Source organism: Oryx dammah, unplaced genomic scaffold, assembly GCF_014754425.2.
Source record: "Oryx dammah isolate SB20612 unplaced genomic scaffold, SCBI_Odam_1.1 HiC_scaffold_20, whole genome shotgun sequence".
Classification (NCBI taxonomy): Eukaryota; Metazoa; Chordata; class Mammalia; order Artiodactyla; family Bovidae; genus Oryx; species Oryx dammah.
Window position 1 is genome coordinate 40,047,629 of NW_024070204.1, and position 22,813 is coordinate 40,070,441.

The 22,813-nt window shown below is 40.1% G+C and overlaps 1 protein-coding gene across 2 annotated transcripts; it reads right to left on the reverse strand.

Annotated features, from left to right (window-relative positions):
- Positions 1-1,934: 1,934 nt before the first annotated feature.
- Positions 1,935-22,247, reverse strand: TMEM267 (transmembrane protein 267). 2 transcript variants are annotated; one of them, XM_040262447.1, is made up of 4 exons: positions 22,125-22,247; positions 19,996-20,119; positions 7,746-8,133; positions 1,935-3,817 (listed from the first exon to the last, which is right to left on the reverse strand). In XM_040262447.1, exons 3-4 carry the CDS (start codon positions 8,055-8,057, stop codon positions 3,482-3,484), a joined length of 648 nt encoding a protein of 215 aa, XP_040118381.1. In that variant the 5' UTR covers positions 8,058-8,133; positions 19,996-20,119; positions 22,125-22,247; the 3' UTR covers positions 1,935-3,481. The 2 variants fall into 2 exon arrangements, with proteins under 2 accessions (XP_040118381.1, XP_040118380.1); XM_040262446.1 differs by lacking the exon at positions 22,125-22,247 and adding an exon at positions 21,644-21,762.
- Between the last annotated feature and the right edge of the window lie 566 nt (positions 22,248-22,813).

Sequence of the window (22,813 nt, forward strand, 5' to 3'; positions counted from 1 at the left end):
TCCTCTCCTGTTCAGTTGGGAAAAAACTAAGTAATTGTTCCACCAGCCAAAAGAGAAAGGAGCCAAGAAGTATGTACCTGACTGGGAAGAAGAGGCTGCCTGGGAGAAGAGAGGTCTAAGTTAAAGAAGGGAAGTGAGGATAATGGGAGTTTTAACCCATACACTACAGGGGTTCTTCAGTTCAGTTCAGTCGCTCAGTCATGTCTGACTCTTTGCGACCCCATGAATTGCAGCATGCCAGGCCTCCCTGTCCATCACCAACTCCCAGAGTTCACTCAAACTCACATCCATCAAGCTGGTGATGCCATCCAGCCATCTCATCCTCTGTCGTCCCCTTCTCCTCCTGCCCCCAATCCCTCCCAGCATCAGAGTCTTTTCCAATGAGTCAACTCTTCGCATGAGGTGGCTGAAGTATTGGAGTTTCAACTTTAGCATCAGTCCTTCCAAAGAACACCTAGGACTGATCTCCTCCAGAATGGACTGGTTGGATCTCGTTGCAGTCCAAGGGACTCTCAAGAGTCTTCTCCAACACCAGTTCAAAAGCATCAATTCTTTGGCGCTCAGCTTTCTTCACAGTCCAACTCTCACATCCATACATGACCACAGGAAAAGCCATAGCCTTGACTAGACAGGCCTTTGTTGGCAAAGTAATGTCTCTGCTTTTGAATATGCTATTTAGGTTGGTCATAACTTTCCTTTCAAGGAGTAAGCATCTTTTAATTTCATGGCTGCAATCACTATCTGCAGTGATTTTGGAGCCCAGAAAAATAAAGTCTGATACTGTTTCCACTGTTTCCCCCTCTATTTCCCATGAAGTGATGGGACCAGAAGCCATGATCTTCGTTTTCTGAATGTTGAGCTTTAAGCCAACTTTTTCACTCTCCTCTTTCACTTTCATCAAGAGGCTTTTTAGTTCCTCTTCACTTTCTGCCATAAGGGTGGTGTCATCTGCATATCTGAGATTATTGATATTTCTCGGACTAGATCTGATAGATAGAGTGCCTGATGGACTATGGACGGAGGTTTGTAACATTGTACAGGAGACAGGGATCAAGACCATCCCCATGGAAAAGAAATGCAAAAAAGCAAAATGGCTGTCTGGGGAGGCCTTACAAATAGCTGTGAAAAGAAGAGAAGAGAAAAGCAAAGGAGAAAAGGAAAGATATAAGCATCTGAATGCAGAGTTCCAAAGAATAGCAAGAAGAGATAAGAAAGCCTTCCTCAGCGATCAATGAAAAGAAATAGAGGCAAGCAACAGAATGGGAAAGACTAGAGATCACTTCAAGAAAATCAGAAATACCAAGGGAACATTTCATGCAAAGATGGGCTTGATAAAGGACAGAAATGGTATGGACCTAACAGAAGCAGAAGATATTAAGAAGAGGTGGCAGGGGTTCTTAATCTGCTAAAAGAAAGTAGGCTTGGGATGAGTAGAAAACAGTTTATTGGTAGAAGTTCTCCTGAGTAGCCAGTATAACGGAAGTGGCTCAAGAGAACAGTAGGCTGGGAGGTCAGATCAGTGATACAGCCAAGAGAGAAACATTACAAGAAAGGAGAATATCTATAGAACAGAGAAAACACACACGTACAAGGACGATACAGCATAAGTTGTACTGACACAAGTTCTTCTGCTAAGAGAAGGAACAAAATGGTGGCATGGGAACTTGGCCACTATATCTCTACAGGTTAGAACCACTGCTTTCAGAGACCACTTAGAGGACAATAAATGTTTCTGATGGTGGAGGTAGGAACAAAGATAAAGCCACACTTAAAATCCGAAGTTACTGTTTAAGCAAGGAGACATGGTCAAAGTGAGTTCCCACTCTAATGAAGTTAGGACAACCTTCAAAATGCCCATGTGACATTCTTATTTAAGGCCCTATATTTTATATTAATTTGTTTAATACAGAGAAGGGAAAAAAGGGAGAGTTGTGTAATTCAGTCAGAAAAATTACACAAGATAACTTTATTTCCACGGATTTCTAAAATCAAAATGCTTTTAAAAAATCTCTACCTTAATCAATTTACCCCCACTATATAATGTATACTATTAAACCAACCAAATTGACACAGTAATTGCTCTGGAAAGACAAGAATGGATTGTAAGGGTGAATTATTTTATAAAATATAACAGATTGCCACTAATTAGTTAATAATAAGAAAAACTAAAGAGGCTGACCCTTTATAACAATTTACAGAACTCTGTTTAACTTAAAAGAAAAATCTGTTTTGGATAAGGCATTGCTTCATCACTTCTCAGAGATTAAGGCACAAAATCACCAGCATTACAAACTCAAAATGTGTAAGAAAATCTGAAGACAGCAGCTGGTACAGATGCTACAAAAACAAAAACAGGTGCTTTAGGGGCACTGACTTATATCAAAGTAACATTAAACTGCAAATGTAAAGCTTACAGCAACTCAAGTTTTCCTTCTCCAATGAAGGTTAATCATTTTTAACAGAAAATCAACTTAAAGAACAGAGGAAAAAGCCAATCTCTTAATACTACCTTTTTTGGAAAAAAAAAAATTGTCTGTCAGTATCAGGCAAATTTTTAAGAAATGATTTAGCTGGTATAGTATTTTAGAATAGCATATAAACAAATTGATAGCAACTAAAGCAATTTTAATGGCACATTCAGGAGCTTACATTTGAAATGACATTATTGGTTAGGTCCTTTTTTGTGAATTCTATGGTGATGGGTCAAGTATCAATATTTTGTTAATGTTCACTTTAAACAAATATTTTGTTAAATTTAGTTATGTTTTTCAAAATAGTTAAAACTCCAACACATGAGATTTGATGGCGAAGATACTGAAAAATAATACTTTGGTAGAATGTTACTACAGCCAACACGTTATAATAATTTCCCAAAGTTATTTCTGAAACAATAATCTAGGTCTCATGCTATTGTCTTTTAAGAATATTATAAGTGCACTAAAGCAGTTTCTGGCAGTAGTCACAACTCACTAAAGCACTTGGCAAATGAGTCAGGATCAAAATATATAAAATGAAGAAACGTTAGCATTCATTATACATCTTATTCATAACGGCATTTACTTTGCCCATTTTCTTGTTTCTATATCTCAGGAAAACTGGGATCCAAATAAAATGCTAACGTTCCACAAATTAATCATCCTAAAATTTGAGCTGTTTTTCATCAGGAAATGAAGTACCTTAAAGGTATATTTCCAGAAAACTTAGTTGGATATTAATCTAATAATATTAGTAAAGCCAGATAAAGAAAAGAAATAATAAAATATACCACGGAGTGAGTGAAGCTCTGATATTGCACTACAGTGTTATAGAAGAAAGGAATACAAATACAGATAATTTTTTAAGAAATGTACATGCCTCCTGAGCAAGAGGATTTAGGAATTATAATAATTACTGTAAGTACCTAACATGTGTTTTGAATTCACTTTAATGTTGGTTGTCATTGTCTCAACCAGTGGTTCTCAAAGGCTTCCACATGGTTACCTCACACATCAATATGAACTCCATGTTTTGAAGACATCATTTGTCTTGTCCCTGTGAAATACATGATGAATGAACAGATGTGAGGTAGAGATGATGTGATTATTACATAAAGCCAAAATGGCAAAGGAGAAGTTTTTCCAAATGGGCATATCCACAAGCCATGGCGAATTCCATCTCGGATGTGGTGTGAGGTCCAGGATATAAATAACATCCAGGGAAGAAAGCACCATGAGTCTTTGAGCTTGAAGAAGTGCATTGTAAACTTTAGGGTCAGAACCACAGCGGGTATCACAGTAGAACAGTGAAGGAAAGGGCGTCGTGGAAGACTCAGAGCAGCCTGCAGGGAGAAAGCAGTAGCTAGTATCATCTCCTTGGCAAACAACACTTTATAGATGCTGCCTAACATCGTAAGCATGTGTTTTCCTGCAGGCTACTGGAAAAGGGAACATTTTCTATGTCACCTCCAAATACACTTTGCACTAAAAATGAAATCAAGATCTCAAGAACATGTGACTTTTTAAAGTTTCCTACTATGTGCTCAGAAAAGTCACAGTACAATTTATATCCTAAATGTGTGGTTAGAGTAAATTTGGAGTTTTAAAGAATTGTTTGGGGGCTTTGTTGTTGCTGCTGCTAAGTCACGTCAGTTGTGTCCAACTCTGTGCGACCCCATAGACGGCAGCCCACCAGGCTCCCGTCCTTGGGATTCTCCAGGCAAGAATACTGGAGTGGGTTGCCATTTCCTTCTCCAGTGCATGAAAGTGAAAAGTGAAAGTGAAGTCGCTCAGCTGTGTCCGACTCTTTTTAACCCCATGGACTGCAGCCTACCAGGCTCCTCCATCCATGGGATTCCCAGGCAAGAGTATTGGAGTGGGTTGGGGCCTCTAAAAGCAATGAAAAAGTTTCACAATTGAATAAAATACACTTCAATTAAACATAAAAAACTGTGAGGTATAGTTGATTTACAATGTTATATTAATTTCAGGTATACAACATAGCTATACAATATTTTTATTGGTTATATTCCATTTAACATTGTTATAAAATATTGGTTATATTTCCTGCTCTGTATGCAGAGACATTACTTTGCTGACTAAGGTCCGTCTAGTCAAGGGCTATGGTTTTTCCTGTGGTCATGTATGGATGTGAGAGTTGGACTGTGAAGAAGGCTGAGCGCCGAAGAATTGATGCGTTTGAACTGTGGTGTTGGAGAAGACTCTTGAGGGTCCCTTGGACTGCAAGGAGATCCAGCCAGTCTATTCTGAAGGAGATCAACCCTGGGATTTCTTTGGAAGGAATGATGCTAAAGCTGAAGCTCCAGTACTTTGGCCACCTCATGCGAAGAGTTGACTCATTGGAAAAGACTCTGATGCTGGGAGGGATTGGGGGCAGGAGGAGAAGAGGACGACCCAGGATGAGATGGCTGGATGGCATCACGGACTCGATGGATGTGAGTCTGAGTGAACTCCGGGAGATGGTGATGGACAGGGAGGCCTGGCGTGCTGCAATTCATGGGGTCGCAAAGAGTCAGACACAACTGAGTGACTGAACTGAACTGAACTGATGTTACATCTTTGTATTTTAATTATTTTATACTTAGTAGTTTGTACCTCTTAATCCCTTTCTCCTATTCTGCCTCTCCCCCACTCCATTCTTCAATTAATAAATGCATAAAGGGGGGTATTTTTGTTGTAACTATTTTATATTGGCCTTGAATACTTTCAAATTTATTTACAAAAGCATTAGAAAGAGTGCATTATTTTAAACATGAAAGTTGCGTTAAATAAACTAATAGAATTTCTAAACTATTGTAAAAATGTAATCAATATCTAAACAAATGCAAGTTTTTCAGGCTTAATTCGTGAATGATCCATGGGAAACTCTTGGAGATGATGAAGGACAGGGAAGTCTAGCCTGCTGCAGTCCATGGTGTCGCAGAGTCAGACATGATTTAGCGACTGAACAACAACAACTTGCTAAACATCAATCAAAGAGTTTATTTATTCTACATTCTTATTCCCTCTCCCTTCTCCATACTTTTAGTTGCCTATTTCTATTTTGTCAAAACATAAAACATTTCTGCATATGCCGTTTTAGTCTCTACCTCTGTTTTTAAGTTCCATGCTGTGCTGTGCTTAGCAGCTCAGTCATGTCCAACTCTGTGACACCATGGACTGCAGCCTGCCAGGCTCCTCTGTCCATGGGAATTCTCCAGGCAAGAATATTGGAGTGGGTTGCCATGCCCTCCTCCAGAGGAATCTTCCCAACCCAGGGATTGAACCCAGGTCTCCTGCACTGCAGGTGGATTCTTTACCATCTGAGCTATCAGGGAGCTACTGGAGTGAGTAGCCTATCCCTTCTCCAGGGGATCTTCCTGACCCAGGAATCAAACCAGGGTTTTAAGTTCTATACCCACAGCATAACATGCTCCCCAGTAACAGGGCAGGATGGGGGCGCCTATGGTAGTCACTGCTTGGAGGAGGGCAACAGCCTCCTGTTGAGATGATTAGTAGTTATGCTCTGAATGTGTGGACAGATATTGACTATTTATATTAACAGTTTCTAAGGAAGAAACTTTCCTGGTGGTTCAGATGGTAAAGAGTCTGCCTGCAAGGCGGGAGACCCAGGTTCAATCCCTGGGTTGGGACAATCCCCTGGAGAAGGAAATGGCAACCCACTCCAGTATTCTTGCCTGGAAAATCTCATGGACAGAGGAGCCTGGGGGGCTACAGTCCAAGGGGTAACAAATAGTTGGACACAACCAAGCGACGAACACACACACACAAGGAGGAAACAAGATATTTCTGTTGCTTGCCTGATTTTGAAAATATTCATGCAGAACCTTTATTCATAGATAAATAATAAAAGAAGGATATATCATAAAATCATAGATGTAAAAATAGATAGGTCTTCCCAGGTTGCACCAGTGGTAAAGAACCCACCTGTAATACAGGAGACTTAAGAGGTCCAGGTTCCATCCCTGGGTGGGGAAGATTCCCTGGAGAAGGGCATGACAACCCACTCCAGTATTTTTGTCTGGAGAACCCCATGGACAGAGGAGCCTGATGGGCTACAGTCCATAGGGTCACACAGTTGGATATGACTGAAGTGACAGCTTGCCCGCAAAAATAGGTAAATTCCTATCAGTCCTGCTCTAGGACATGATTTTTCCTGGTTCTGTTCTTCACTTACTTCATATCCTGTGCTTGTCAGAAGTATGTGAAATGCTGCTCTGATATTATTCAATTAGCATTTGTCTTTATACTTGTGCCCTTGCTTACTGCATATGTCACTTACAGAAGCAGTTTGAGAGGCTCTGCAGGGCTGGAGAAACCATGCATTCAGGAGGCCTGTGTGCAGTTGATAACACGAGATACATGCCTTATGAAGGTAGTCAGTAGACAAATCTATAGCTTTGCTTCTCTACATTCTGATACCATGAGCTAATGGGAACAAGATTTAGGGGGTCTTAAGTCTGTGGGGTCGCACAGAGTTGGACATGACTGAAGCGACTTAGCAGCAGTGTGCTAATGGGCTTTCCAGGTGGCTCAGCAGGTAGAGAAATTGCCTGCAATGCAGAAGATGCTGGAGATATGGGTTTGCTCCCTGGGTTGGGAATATCCCCTAGAGGAGGGCATGGCAACCCACTCCAGTATTCCTGACTGGCGAATCCCATGGACAGAGGAGCCTGGCGGGCTACAGTCCATAGGTTGCAAAGAGTCGGACAGACTGAAGCAACTAAGCACAGCACAGCATAGAACTTAATCTTTCCTTCAAGACTTGGCTAATGGATAACCAACAATGTCCTAGTGTATAGCACAAGGAACTCTATTCAGTATGCTGCAATAAACCATAATGGAAAAGAATATTTTTTTTAAAAAAGAATGTATATATATGTTTAACTGAATCACTTTGTTGTATAGCAGAAATTAACACAACATTCTAAATCAATTATACTTCAATTAAAAAAAAAAAAGACTTGGCTAAAACATCTCGTATAAAGCCAGAATGGAACCCTCAGTTACAATCATTGAACTTTGCTCTAGGCATATCCACAGCACTTTGTGATGTGATATAATGTGATCAGCAACATATCTGAACCCTCAGGAAAGTGTTTGGTGCTCAAAATAATTGGATGAATGGGCTTTCTTGTTTTAAAATAAGGCTAATCTTCTCTAGCTCTAACTAAACTGATGCTATAAATATCAATATCATGGCATCAAAGAAATCAAAGACCAGAAAAATTAAACATATAGGCTTCTTACCTTTAAAGACATGGATCCAGATAGCAAAAAGTGGTCTATATCAATAACAGAGGCTAAAAATCCAGCTAAAATGATTTCTCCAAAGTCAGTCTTCTTCCTGATTCCAATGACTATTGCCCATGACCACATGCCAATCATGCAGTGTACTGAATTATCTGAAAGTGCACGAAGCCAGGCATTTTGTTGAATTATGGGAAACTGAAGAAGTCTGTCAGCTACTGCGCAGAATAAGCCCAGACCAAGGCTGGAAAGAAGAGATTCAGTGCTGCACGACTGGAGTAAAGCATGAGTCTTCTCAGTCTCTGATGCCATTGCAAACAGTACGTCAGTACATGCTAAAAGCCATCACAAAACAAACAGCTTGTTCTTGTTTACATTCCCAGCCATCCTAAAATAGAAAGGAGAGAAAAATATTAATGAAGACTATGGGAGGCCATATGATATATAAATAAAAAAATATCAGCAATAATTCTAGAAGTATAAAATCAAGTTGTAAAAATTGGTCTTTCTTCAACTGCTTGCTTAGTTTTGGCTGTGCTGGGTCCTCACTGCTGTTCAGGCTTTTCTCTAGCTGTGGTGAGCGGGGGCTCTCTAGTTGTGGTGCAGGGGTTTCTCATTGCGGTGGCTACTCTTGTTGTGAAACTCAGGCTCTAGGCACGTGGGCTTAGTTGCTCTGCAGCATGTAGAATCTTCTCGGACCAGGGATCAAATGAGTCCCCTGCATTGGCAGGTAAATTCTTATCCATTGTACCACCAGGAAAGTCCTTTTTCCTCTGTTATCTGTAATTTCATTTCCCCCCCCAGCTTTATTGAGATATAACTGATACACAGCATTGTGTAAGTTTAAGCTGCAGAATGTGATGATTTAATATACATATATATTGTGAAATGATCACAATACAATTAGCATATCCATTACTTCACATGGTTACCTTTGAGTGTGTACAGTGAGAACATTTTATGATATACTGTCTTAGAAACTTTCAAGTATTGAAAGAAATAGTATTTCTTAAGTTTATATATAATAAGCCACGTGGCCCAAAGAGAACAGATTAGCTTTGTAGGAACAACTGTTTAGATGGTAGCATGTATCAAGGAAAATTTAAGAAAACCTGCTGACTAATCTATTACTTTGAAGTCATCAAATCTTTCTTTCAGCAATGTGTACTACAGAGTAGTGGGCATCCACTCCAGCAACTGCTTTCCATACTTTTTCTGATAACAGCATCACCTTCCTTTGGGAAAAGTGCTCATCACAATACCCAGACTCTGGAGCTGACCAATTAGAACTCCCTGCCTCCCTTACTAGTAGTAGTGATTAAATAGCAATGACTAATTAGTAATAATTTTATAGTAGTGAATAGGAGTGATTACTTTGCTGATGAAGGTGACCCTGGCTAGGCCAACTGGACTCCTTATCAGAATTTTTCCAAGTGGAGCTGAGGGAGAAAGTTCCTTTACTTCTTATGTAGCATGGACTCCACTACATGGAAGGGCCTAGGAAAAAAGAATCATAAGGACATCAAGTTCTCAGGACCAATCTCTAAGGTTCTCAGAGCTGCCCTGGTTCCTGCAACTCACCTTTCACTTCTATGAGCTACTTCAGGATTTTCTCAATAAGTCCCCTTTTCCTTACTATTATCTCTAACCACAGGACCTTAACTGGCATAAAAAGGCAATCATAATTCTGAGTGCTCACCTGGCATACAATATTGAGGTCACTTATCAAGTTATTAATATTGTGTGATACCTGAAGTTTTTGATTTGTATTGTTGTGCCTTAGTTCTGAGCATTAAAGACTAAATGATTTATTGAGAATGACTCAACTTCCATTCTGTAATAAAAACTATACATAGATCACTGTATATACTCTATATATATATATATTCATTCTAACAGTTTATAGAGAAATGCAAAACACCTAGAATAGGAAAACACCTTTAAAAATGTCTAAGTTGAAGGACTTGCACCATCTGACTTTAAGTCTTACTATAAAGTTACATAACCAAGAATGTGGTGCCATTGTGAAGATGGACAAATATATCAGTGCAACAGACTAGAGAGTGGGTTCAAACAGATCCACACACATGGTCAACTGATTTTTGACAAATATGCAAAGGAAAGTCAATGGAGAAAAGACACTCCTTTCAACAAATGGTGCTATAACAACTGGATAACCATATGCAAAAATAATGAACCTCAATCCATACCTTCCTCCCTATATAAAAATTAACTCAAAATGGATCACAGTAAAAGTAAAACAAATCTATAAAACTTTTGGAAGAAAATACAGGAGGATATCTTTGTCCTTGGGTTATACAAAGAGTTCTTGGTAGCAGTATCAAAACTCTATTGTTTAAAAAAGTTAATAAATTGAGCTTCATTAAACTTAAGAACTTCTGCTCTTTGAAAGACAATGTTAAGGGAATTAAAACACAAGACATAGATTGGGAGAAAATATTTGCATATCTCATATTTGATAAAGGATTTGTATACAGAATAAAGAATTCTCAAAACATGATAACAGAAAAACAGGCTGATACAAAGATGTATGAAAGATTTGAAAAGGTACTTTACAAAGACGATATACAAATGGTCAATAAGCACATGAAATATGTTCAACATCATTAATTACTAGGGAAATGGAAAGTAAAACCACAGTGAGATTCCAAACGTAACTATCAGAATGGGTAAAATTTAAGGCTGACCATTTCCAAATGTTGGCAGAATGTGGATCGATAAGAACTCTCATACATTATTGATAGAAATGTAAATGATACAACCACTTTCCAGTTTCTGAGAAAGTTAAACATACTCCTACCATATGACTCAGTCATTCCATTCCTAGGTATTTACCTAAGAGAAATGAGAGCAAACATCCACACAAAGACTTGCACATCAACGCTCATAGCAGCTTTTTTTTTTTTTTTTTTTAAATTAGCTTCAAACTGGAAAAACCCAACTGGAGAAACAAAATATGGGGGGAAAAAAAAGCCTACAGTAAAAGCCCATAGGGTGCTTCCTAGATGGCACTAGTGGTAAAGAACTCACCTGCCAATGCAGGATCCCTAAAGAGATGCAGGTTCCATCTTTGGGTCAGGAAGATCCCTTGGAGGAGGGCACGGCAACCCACTCCAGTATTCTTGCCTAGAGAATCCCTTGGACTGAGGAGCCTGGCATACTATAGTCCATGGGGTCACAAAGAGTTGGACATGACTGAAGCGACTTAGCACAAAAACTTATAGAACTGTACAAAGAATAAACCCTAATGTAAACTGTGGACTTTAGTCAATAACAACATATCGATACTTATTCATTAATTGTATCAAATGTGTGTGTGAAATGTAATGTGTGTGCATGATCAGTTTTGTCCAATTCTTTGCAACCCCGTGGACTGTAACCTTCCTGGACTGACCCAGGAAGATCTGCGTCTCCTGCATTGCAGGCAGATGCTTTACCGCTGAGCCACTGGGGAAGCCAAACAAACATGCCACACTCTTGGAGAAAGTGTAGAGGAAGAATGGATATATGGGAATACTTTCTACTCTGCTCAATTTTTCTGTAAACCTAAAACTGTTATAAAACAAAGTATTTTTAAGAAGCAAATAAAGTATGGGAAAATGTTATAATTGTTAAATTTAGGTAATGAATATACTTTAGTTCATTATACTCTACTTTTATGTTTGAATTTCTTATCTAGAAATGTTTTTTTAAAAAGTACCTAGTATGATCCCACTTATATAAAATTCTAGAAAATGCAAGAAAGGAGGGGCAGGAAGGATTAAAAAGGAACATAAGAAAACTGGAAAGACAGATTCATTACTTCATTACCTTGACTGTGGTAACAGTTTCATGGTTCATAGTTTCATAGCCACACCAAAATGTATCGAATCGTACATTTTAAATATATGCAGTTTATCATATGTCAATTATACTCCAATAAAGATGTTAAAAAGTTAGGAAAATATACTTTATTGTCAGTAACAATAGCAACCTTTCATGTAAGGAGCAATCTGAAAACAAGGAAGAGATTATGGAAATAAAAAACCTGACTGCCCAAATAAAAAGTTAAAACAAGCAACGCATAGTAAAATGAATGCTTCAAAAAACACAATTAATAAAAATACATTCAAAGAATTTTCTAAAAGCTTGAGGGAGAGAAAAAAAAAAGGTACAAAGAGTTGGACACTGAAAGAAAAAACAAATTCAAAAAATAAAGAGAGGACTTCCCTGGTGGTCCAGTGGCTAATACCCCATGCTCCCAATGTAGGGGGCCCAGGTTTGATCCCTGGTCAGGGAACTAGTGGAAAAGGAAATGGCACCCCACTCCAGTACTCTTGCCTGGAAAATCCCATGGACGGAGGAGCCTGGTAGGCTATAGTCCCTAGGGTCGTGAAGAGTCGGACACGACTGAGCAACTTCACTTTCACTGTTCACTTTCATGCATTGGAGAAGCAAATGGCAACCCACTCCAGTGTTCTTGCCTGGAGAATTCCTGGGACGGAGGAGCCTGGTGGGCTGCCACCTATGGGGTCACACGCACAGAGTTGACACAACTGAAGCAACTTAGCAGCAGCAGCAGGGAACTAGATCCCACATGCTGCAACTAAGATCCTGAGCAGCCAAAAAAATAAAAATAATAAATACTAATAAATAAATAAAGATAAAATCCTTAAGACCCAAAACAGCAACAACAGTTATCTGCGAAAGAAACAGAATGTAATTTACACCAACACTGAACATTGTGGGACAATTACAGAGCTCTGAGAGAACAGGACCATGACAACAGGGACTCTAAACATAACCAAATTATAGCATCTATGTGACAACTGTAAATTTTAAGTTTTTTGCCTTAGAAATTATAATACTTATATATAATTTTTTGGGAAAAAATAATCAAGGAGGTTTTTAAAATTTTAATGGGAAGAGAAAAACACAGAAAACGTGCTGAATATAGCAAAGCAGAAAAGTAAACTATGAAGAAGACAATTTTACTCCCAGCCTCACATACCAAAAAAAAAAAAAGGAAACAAACACGTCAAACACAAATACTATAATAGATGTGAATGTATTAAATTTGTCTATAAAGAGACAGCTTGGAAAAGAAAGAAACATCTATTAAGTTACTGTTCATAAGAAAACATCTCAAACAAAAAGTCTCAGCAATATTGAAAATAAAGAGCTGAAGAAATAGCTAGAAAACACAAACAAAATTAAGCAGCAGTGGTGTTAGGCTGGTGCAAAAGTAATTGTAGTTTTACATTGTTGAACTTTGCCATTTGATGTTGGAATACACTCTTAAATGTGGTTATGTTATATACCATTTCAATGTACATTTCTTGCTTTGTTTTTCACCAATGACTTATTACTTGCTGTTTATTTTACATTTATTTTAGACTATGGAAATGATGTTAGACAAAAAGCAAATTTGAGTGATTTTTAAAATCGAGTTCCAAATGGGTCATAAAGCAGCAGAGACAACAAGTAACAGCAATAACACATTTGGCCCAGGAACTGCTAACAAACGTACAGTGTAGTTCAAGAAGTTTTGCAAATAAGACTAGGGCCCTGAAGCCAAGAAGCATAGTGACTGGTCATCAGAAGTTGACAATGACCAACTGAGAGCAACCATCAAAGCTGATTCTCTCACAACTACGTGAGAAGTTGCTGAAGAACTCAACATCAACCATTCTACAGTTGTTTGGCATTTGAAGCAAACTGAAAAGGTAAAAAAGCCCAATAAGTGGGTGGCCTCAAGAGCTGACTGAAAAAAAAAAAAAACCCAACACCATCATTTTGACGTGTTGTCTTCTTTTATTCTACGCAACAACAACAAACCATTTCTCAATCAGATTGTGACCTGCAAGGAAAAGTGGATTTTTTATGAAAACCGGTGGTGACCAGCTAAGCAGCTGGACAGAAACGAAGCTCCAAAGCAGTTTCAAAAGCCAAAGTTGCACCAAAAAAAAGGGTCATGGTCACTGTTTGGTGGTCTGCTGCCAGTCTTATCCACTATAGCTTTCTGAATCCCAGCAAAACCACTACATCTGAGAAGTATGCTCTGGTTGCGGATGCTCAATAAGTATTTGTTGAATGAATTAATGAAAATTCATCATACACTGTATCTATTATCCACCAGGTATTGCCTAGTAAAATGCAGCATTTTTCCTGGAAATCTCCATTTTTAGCAAGTGTGAATACCAGGTAATTCTTATGTTCACTAAACATTAAGAATTGCTAGGTTATAAGAAACCAAAATGAATGAAAACCAAGAAACATTACCTTTAAAGTCAGACACAGGACAGCTATTATAATACTGTTCTGGCATTTCTAATCAATGCGATGAAGCAAGCGTTGACTTGAAAAAACAGTCACAGCCTAAAAGTTGAGAGTTACGCTTTATTTGGTGGGGATTTTTAGGACTTCAAGCCCAGGAGATGGGCATCTCAAGTAATCCTGAGAGAACAGCTAGGCTTGAGAAAGAGAGGGGCGGAGGCAGGTTATATAGAAGTTTTACAACAAACGGCAGGTAGTCTGAACATCAAAAGATTACTGTTAGTTAAACCAGATATTCCAACTTAAGGAATTTAGTGCTTTTCTATGTATGAGAAGATGCAAGAGTCTGGGCTCACTGAAATCATTCATTTGCATCGCAGCAATCCTGGGCCAGTATCCTGTGTTTTTCACATCTTGAGGTCTCTTGAGCTGACTCTAGGCAGTGGCTGCAATCTGATGGGTATGAGGTTGCAGGTATTCTTCTCTTTCCTGAGTTCCCTTAGGGCTCAGGAATTCACAGTGGAGAACTGAACAGATGATGACTGTGAAATCCTTGTTTACTGGCAGAAAATACTCCATTTCTTGGGGCTTCCATCTGCCTGCAGTGCAGGAGACCAGGGTTCAATCCCTGGCTCAGGAAGACCCCCTGGAGTAGGAAATGGCAACCCACTCCGGTATGCTTACCTGGAGAATTCCAGGGACAGAGGAGCCTGGTGGGCTACAGTCCACGGGGTCACAAAGAGTCGACACAACTGAGAGACTAACACTTTTACTCCTTTTCTCAGAAGAGATAGAGGGAGGGAGAGTGAAAATGTATCATTACCCTCCTCAGGAAGAAAAAGACAATTACATTAATTTGTAAGTAAAATGACTGCCTATTCAAGTAATAAATTGAAAATTGTGAGAATTTAGAGCTTCTCAGATCTCGCTAGTGGTAGAGAACCTGCCAGTCAATGCAAGAGACAAAAGAGATGTGTGTGGGTTCGGTCCCTGGCTTGGGAAGATCCCTTGGAGGAGGGCATGGCAACCCACTCTAGTATTCTTGCCTGGAGAAACCCATGAACAGAGGAGCCTGGCAAGCTACAGTCTATAGGGTTGCACAGAGTCGGACACAACTGAAGCTACGTAGCCTATCCTAGAATTTAAGTTGCAAAAGGTGGCTTAGCCAAGTCTAGAATTTAAGTTGCAAAAGGTGGCTAATTCAAGATAAATTATACCAGCAATAATCGTAAGGGGAAAGTACAGGAAAATGAACATTCATAACAGCAATAAAAACTCAAATATCAAGGATAAACAGATAATGCACCACACGTGAAGAAATGACAGAACTGTATTATGTCAATTAGCTATGTAGAGCTCTGTGGCTTTGTGCTATTTTCCAGCTAAGCTGGAAGTACACTTCCCAGAACCCCCTTCCTCGGATGTGTAGTGCCGTCTCTAGGAGACTCTGTACACGGAACTTGGAAAGCAGAAGTGAAGCAGTAGCCATATTTTTAAACTCTGAAGGTTGGTGCTAGACACACTGTGGAGGTTGCACGTGTTGTTGCTGATCTGTCAGCTCACTTTGCTTGCGTGAGCAGGCTAGGCCTGCAGTTCCTTCAATTCCCACTATATCTTCTTTCACCCTCTCCAAGTCCTGGGCCTCTCCTGCAGGTCACCCACAGCTTCGAAACTAAAGCCGGTGAGAGGCCAATGCAGATTGCAATGTCCTTGTTCTCACCCACATCCACCTTCCCGTCCCAGCTGTCTAGCTGACATGCTTCAGGCCCAAAAACAGACTCAGAGGCAACTGCCTGCTCTCCCAGTCCCTACAGTTACAGGTCTTTCTTATTCATTGGCATGCAAAGTGGTTTTGCTTCTTTGATGAAACTTCATTGATAACAAGAGCCAGACCATTTTACTGAGTAAGAAGACAACATGGATGGTATTGCTGTCCTCATATTAATCTATAAATTTAATCTACCTCTAATCAAAATCATAACAGGGATCTTCTTTTAGCAGCTTCACAGACTGTTTTCAGACTGGCATTCAACCTCAGGTGGTGCTAGTGGTAAAGAACCTACCTGCCAATGCAGGAGACATAAGAGAAGCAGGTTTGATCCCTAGGTTGGGAAGTACCCCGGAGAAGGAAATGGCAACCCACTCCAGTAATTCTTGCCTGGAGAATTCCATGGACAGAGGAGCCTGGCGGGCTACAGTCCCTTGGGTTGCAAGGACACGACTGAATAGACTTAGCAAGCAAACTTGCAAAAGAAGAGTGATGTGAACACTGAAAGGTGAACACAAATTCTGAGACAGATCAAGTGTGTGTTTGCAGAAGGGGGAAATGTATGTACCATTCCAAATTGGTAAGGAACAATTATTATTTTACTCAGATCCTATGTCAGTTAGCTTTCTTAAGTACATGGAACAGAAAGCAGTCTGGCAATAAAAGCAAAAAGCATTTATTAAAAGGATACTGGGAAATCACAGACTTGCCAGGTTTCAAGAAACAAGTTTCACACTATGCCTCAAGCACCTCAGTGCACAGGACACCAGACACTTGCAGTGAAGACTTCCCTGCCCCTGAGCCCAGCTTACACTGCTTAACCCATCACCAGATATTATCACTGGCATTGCTGCTAGTTCTGCCTCATCTGCTGCTGTTATAAAAAAAGTCTTGGAGTTCTGCTTCTTTGCTCTCAATACAAAATTCAGAGTTGGGCGCTGGCTGGGCCTAGATCACATGCCCATTCCCGAGCTGCAAGGGAGGTTGGAAAAGATAGTATTTGGCCTTTTCAGCATAACTAGCAGAAAGTGGTTCTTTTCTCCTTCTACATGCGCTAGAAGAGGAATCTCAAATATATACTATACTGAGCAGGATAATGACCAGTCTGCAATGGTAATGGGTTCTGTTACAAAAGGTTTTAATTGCTAAGTGGTACTGAAAAGGCAATCATCAGGTGAAACTTGAGATTGGATCATCTGTACAATGCTCATTTTTAAATGGCAGAGTTGTTTAAACAACTTTAGATTTCAAAATGTCACATTCACATGGATTAGAGTGTTATATTAATAATACAGACCATTTCTCTGGTTAAATTGAGAGGGAATCAGTTTGACTGACTAGCTGCCTGGAAATTTTCCATGGTCAAGAGAGCTTTTGTAAGGGATATTTACATGAATTTGTATACAGACTTCTACATAGTCCAGCTGGCTAGACTTTTAGAGAGGAGCTCAAAAATATTTTAAAAATAGTGACAGACACTATTGTATAAAAATGTAAACTGTATGGCAAAGTTAAAGACTAATACATGAAGGAAATTTTGAAAATTTATGATGGAGAAAGATACGAAGCCTTACTTTACAAAGAGTTTTTAAGATTAACGAGAAGATGGGACGGCCCAGTGGTTAAGAATCCGCCTTGCAGTGCGCGGGATTCAGGTGCAGCCCCTGGTCACGGAACTGAGGTCCCATATGCCACAGGGAAACCACACTCACGCGCGACAACTGCTGAGCCTGCGCGCTTTGGAGCCCACACACCACACACAGCTAGAGTTTGTGAGCCACAATGCAAGACCCCACATGACACAATGAAGACCCTGAGCGCTGCAACTAAGACCTGATGTAGCCAAATGAAGAAGAAAAAAAGATTAACACAAAGAAAAAATAAGTATCTCAGTGATAACATACCTATGTCTAAGAAAAGGCAATTTGGAAAAGGAAGAAATACAAAGATCAAGAAAAGTATTAAAATATTTCAACTTTATTGGTAATCAATTGAATTTAATTTAAAACAATGAGATTTCAATCTAAGATTGACAAAAGATCACTAATGATCTGTTAGTGGTGGGGAAATGATCACTTTATTATAATAGAGTATCAGCAGTTGTATAAATTGGCATAACTTTTCTCAAACAATTTGACAATATGTACCAAAAATGATTAATAAATGAGCAAACACTTTTGACTCAGCATTTCCATTTCTACAAAATTATCCTAAGAAACTAATTAGATATATACAAAGAGTTACATGTGGATGTTCAGCATGGCATTGTTTATAAGGAAAAGTTAGAAACTGTATGTCCAAAATACAGGACTACTGAAATAAATTCCATATTATTATGCAGTCATTAAAAAGTACTTATTCCCAATTTACTGACATACTAGATATTAAAATTTTAAAGGTATCCTATAAAATAATACATAAAATATTACATTTTTGTTAAAAATATGTACATACATGTAAAAAATCAGGGAGACTGTTCATTCGACTGGTGGGCTTACATGTGATTATTTTTTTCCTTTCTTTGATTTCCCCCAAATTTTTAATATATATCATGAACACAAAACCAATAAAACTCCTTTGAAAAGTTAGTTAGGATTAATTAAACTCAGACCACAATTTTAAACGCAGCTTCATAAAAGTGCAATTTTTTAAAATGCAGAAATATATATATATAGCATTATAAATGTTAATAAAAATATTAGACTATACAACATTAAAAAATATTAATAAACATGAATAAAGTTGTATGCATGCATGCATGCTGTCACTTCAGTTGTGTCCGACTCTGTGTGACCCTATGGTCTGTAGCCTGCCAGGCTCCTCTGTCCACGGGATTCTCCAGGTAAGAATACTGGAGTGGACTGCTATGACCTCCTTTAGGGGATCTTCCCAACCCACGGACTGAACCTGTGTCTCTTACATCTGCTGCAATGGCAGGCTTACCACTAGTGCCACCTGTGAAGCTATAAAGTTGTATGTAAATCTCATAAGTCCAATTTATAGTATAATATAAAAATAATGTATTTACATTTATGTATTGGTTGGCACATGAAGTCTGTATGAAAGATTTCTATATCTCTAAATGAAATAAATTTAAGAGGGTTCCATTAATATTTTTAATTAATTTAAATTATTATTTAATTAATTTAAATAATTTAATTAATAGTGTGAAGAATACTTGCTTTGTAGAGAACAGCTATTTTGTTAATGATATTGGACCCTAAAACAATCCTCAAATTCTTTTGTTGTTTAGTCCCTTAGTAGGGTCTGACTCTTTTGTGACCCCCTCATGGACTACAGCCCACCAGGCTCCTCTGTCCATGGGATTTCCCAGGCAACAATACTGGAGTAGGCTGCCATTTCCTTCTTCAGAGGATCTTCCCAATTCAGGGATTGAACTCTTGTCTCCTGCATTGGCAAGCAGATTCTTTACCACTGAGTCACCAGGGAAACCCCCTCAAATTCTTAGTCATTTTCAAAAACGAAAAAATGAAAATTGTTCTCTAAAGCACAAATATTGAGTTATAGTCTACAGATTCTTCCAGGATTAGGAAATAATGATTTCAAGGTATTTTCAACCAAGAGATACAACCAAAATGCAAAAGAGACCTCCAAGGTCATAATCCTTTCTATATACCTTAAGATTTATAGCTCCATAAGTCATGAATCATTTGTTTCTACTTTGCAAAGTAAGCATTTGACATCTGAATGGATAAAGAAGTCAATGTGTTTAAAGGCTCAGTATATATAAAGGTTATAAAATATTCCTTGAACCAAAGATAATGTCATTATCCACTTAGCTGGATGGAAACTGGGACACACAAAGCTTGAATTAATGACCAAGCCAGAGATGTGCCACAGCATCAAACAATATCCCCCTCCTTCAGTAAGCTGTGGCCTGTAAATTAGCCCTAAGGAGAAAGGCGGCCAGTCAGGTGGATGAGTGCGAGGAGAACGTAGGCTGTGCACAGTATGCACAGAGTCCTAACGGAACAGCTCTTCTGCCACTCAAACTTTGCTTCCATATGCATTTAATTACAGATTCACTGTCAAATCTCATCCCAGAAAGCATACAGAAATAAAAGGTCATCATCCACCTAACTGCAAATTGCATCGTCTCTGTAAAGCCATTTCATGACATCCATCTTTTTTTCACTCACTAAACAATTTTCACACCATCAATAAATATATTTAAATGTTACTCACCATATATTTTACTTGATGAGTTCAGATACAAAAATGATCAGGTAGCTAATGAAGTGTCATGACCAAAATGAAACAAGAGAAGATCACTTAAAGTATTTAAATGATGATCCAAATTTAAAGTGATCTGAAAAAGAAAAAATTGTTTACAAAATAACTATATAGTAGTTTATGAATAGGAACGGATACATGTAATAGGGTAGCACAAATCGCATTTTAAATGGAAGGTGTAAGCAGCTTGCTTGATGAGAGAGGAATAAAAAGCACACTTGAGTAAACTCCGAAGCAGATCCTTGAGCCCCAGTCAAGCCTTCAGATGCCTGCAGCCCTGCCAACATGTAGAATTACAACTTTGAGACCCTGAGCAGAACCACCCAGCTAAGTCTCTTCCAAAAGTCCTGGCCCAAAGATACAGTGAGGTAGCAACGGTTTACTCTTTTAAGTCTCTAAGCTTTGCGGTAATTTGTTTTGCAGCATGGATAGCTAAAACAGTAGTTTCTCTTTTCAAGAAAGGTATAATTATGGCCCCAGAAACACACAACTTGAACATCTATTCCACTGCAACTACTGGTGCAGATGTATAGAAGATTCTGGGTATGAGAAATTTAGTAGGTGTACTTCCTCTTACTATCTCTGATTAGAACACTCAGTCCATGGGGTCGCAAAGAGTGATTCGGTCCATGGGGTCGCCGAGTCTGACATGACTAAGCGACTAAACTGAGAACACCCAAGTGTCCCATTTTTCATTTCCCTTCCAGTTTCCCCACTTCCTGCTCCTCCCCCATAAATAGAATGGGCTCTAGAACCTCTTAAACTGTAAAACAGCTTAACGTTTATTTTACATATTCAATTTTGTTGGGCAAGTTCATTACAAGAATTGTAATTTTCTTTTAAACTTGTCATGCATGAAGCTAATGTGCTCAAGGTGTTTAATAGGTCATTATACTAATACAAGGGGGAAGCAAGTTAGCAATCCTCAGCCTGTGAACCAAAGATATTATTTGTAATGATATCTGCCATTAACAGCCAGTTACCCAGATCATCAATTTCCATGACTTGCAGGAGACACTTTCTGCAACAGCCAAACACACCATCTCCATTACAGTATAATGCCATCAACTATGGGGCCTTCAGGGCTTCCCAGGTGGCGCTAGTGGTAAAGAACTCTCCTGCTAAACCAGGAGACACACGAGACACAGGTTCAGTCTCTGGGTCAGAAAGATCCTCTTAAGGACACGGCAACCCACTCCAGCATTCCTGCCTGGAGAATCCCGTGGACAGAGGAGCCTGGCAGGCTACAGTCCAAGGGGTCGCACAGAGCCGGACACGACTGAGCGACTAAGCACTTGAGCCGGGGGCGCATTAAGGGCCCTCGAGCCCGGTAAGGATGGCAAGGGGCAACGCAAGTAAGAGCGCCGGCACCCCGCCCAGACCCAAAGAAAAGCAAGGGGCGCGGAGCTTAGGTGAGGGCTGGACGCCTATGGCACCTAGAAGGCGCGACAAAGCCGAAGGGCTCCGGGCCACTGCCCGTCGAGCACATTCCACCTGCTCCCGGGTCCCATGCGCCTGCCGCCCCGGCACGCCTTCCCCACCGGGAACCTGGATCTTCTAGACTTTCAGATTCAAGTGGTCCCCGCTTCCGGCCTCCCACCTCAGGACGCAGTTTCGCGGCGTCCATACAGTCTGTTCGTGGCTGAGGACCAAAGGCAACCACCATCTGCTCCGCCTCCTGAAGCAAGCCTGCGACGCGAACGGCGGCCCCGCCCCCGTATACCCCCTCCACCCGCCTGTCGGTACCATAGAGATGCCGGCCGCAGGCCAGAGCGGTTACATCACCGCCCGACGCCTGGCTACGCCGTTACGGAAGGCGAGAGGGCGCCGGGATACTAGTTCCATCCCCTCCGACCGGAAGGCTACTTGAGTGTTCGTTAGCCGTGAGGGTGGGTATCTCGTGTTAACCTCGAAAGTAGCGCTCCCCAAAAGGAGACATTTGGGACAATGGGGTGGGAAGTGAAAAGTGCCTTATTGGTTTCCATCTTCAACATGAGGATTCGTTTTCGGCTTAGCCGGAGCTGTCCACAGCCCACCCAAGCTGCGGCGGGAAGCGGGGACACATAGTTAATTAACCTCACCAAATGCGGGAAGCGTGGCCTTAGACACTTGAGCTCGGAGACACCGGCTGTCCCGGATGTATTGAGATGTTTCCGATTTCCTGCAAGGGATCCTTTACGGCTGGCGTAGGAGTTTTTCACTCCGCGAGACCGCGCGACTTTGTAGGCCTGAAGCTCTTTTGTGGCGCTCCACCGCCCCCTTGGGGAGTTCTTGATAGTTACTCTGCCGTTTGTACAGTGGACTTTGGGGGCCGCTCCTTGTGATCGGCAGTGACAAGGCTAGAAGGCTTAATCATGACTGTTAATTCCCCCGAGTTAAAAAAGAGACAAAGGGCAGCTTGACCTTGATTAACTGGGCTGACAAAGTGCAGGTGTTTAGTAGGTCTGACCAGTTCCCATCCCGACTCCCTGCCTTGAGAGTGGTGGGTGCTCTCCAAGCACCAAGGAGACATCTAGCTTGACATTTGACCCTAGGAAGTACTGGCCCAAAAGAAGGGACTCAGAGGAAAATTTCTCCTTCTTACCTACTTTCTCAAAACAAGTGTTGGATGTAGTGCAAGGGCAGCAGTGGGATTGTATCAATACTAATATATAGTTGAAGGAGACGGTAGAAAATTGGAATCTTCCATCTCAAGCAAACTTCTAGGTCTCTCACAGATCCTTAAGGTGTGGCTCAGTTTTTGCTATAGAAGTTTACATTGCTTGACACA

What these genes read in the sequence shown, in the direction of transcription:
- TMEM267 (XM_040262447.1), bottom strand. Translation starts at nt 8,057, where the DNA reads ATGGCATCAGAGACTGAGAAGACTCATGCTTTACTCCAGTCGTGCAGC. An exon ending in CTGGATCCATGTCTTTAAAG is followed by an intron (nt 3,818 to 7,745) that starts GTAAGAAGCCTA and finishes TTCTCCCTGCAG; the next exon opens with GCTGCTCTGAGTCTTCCACG.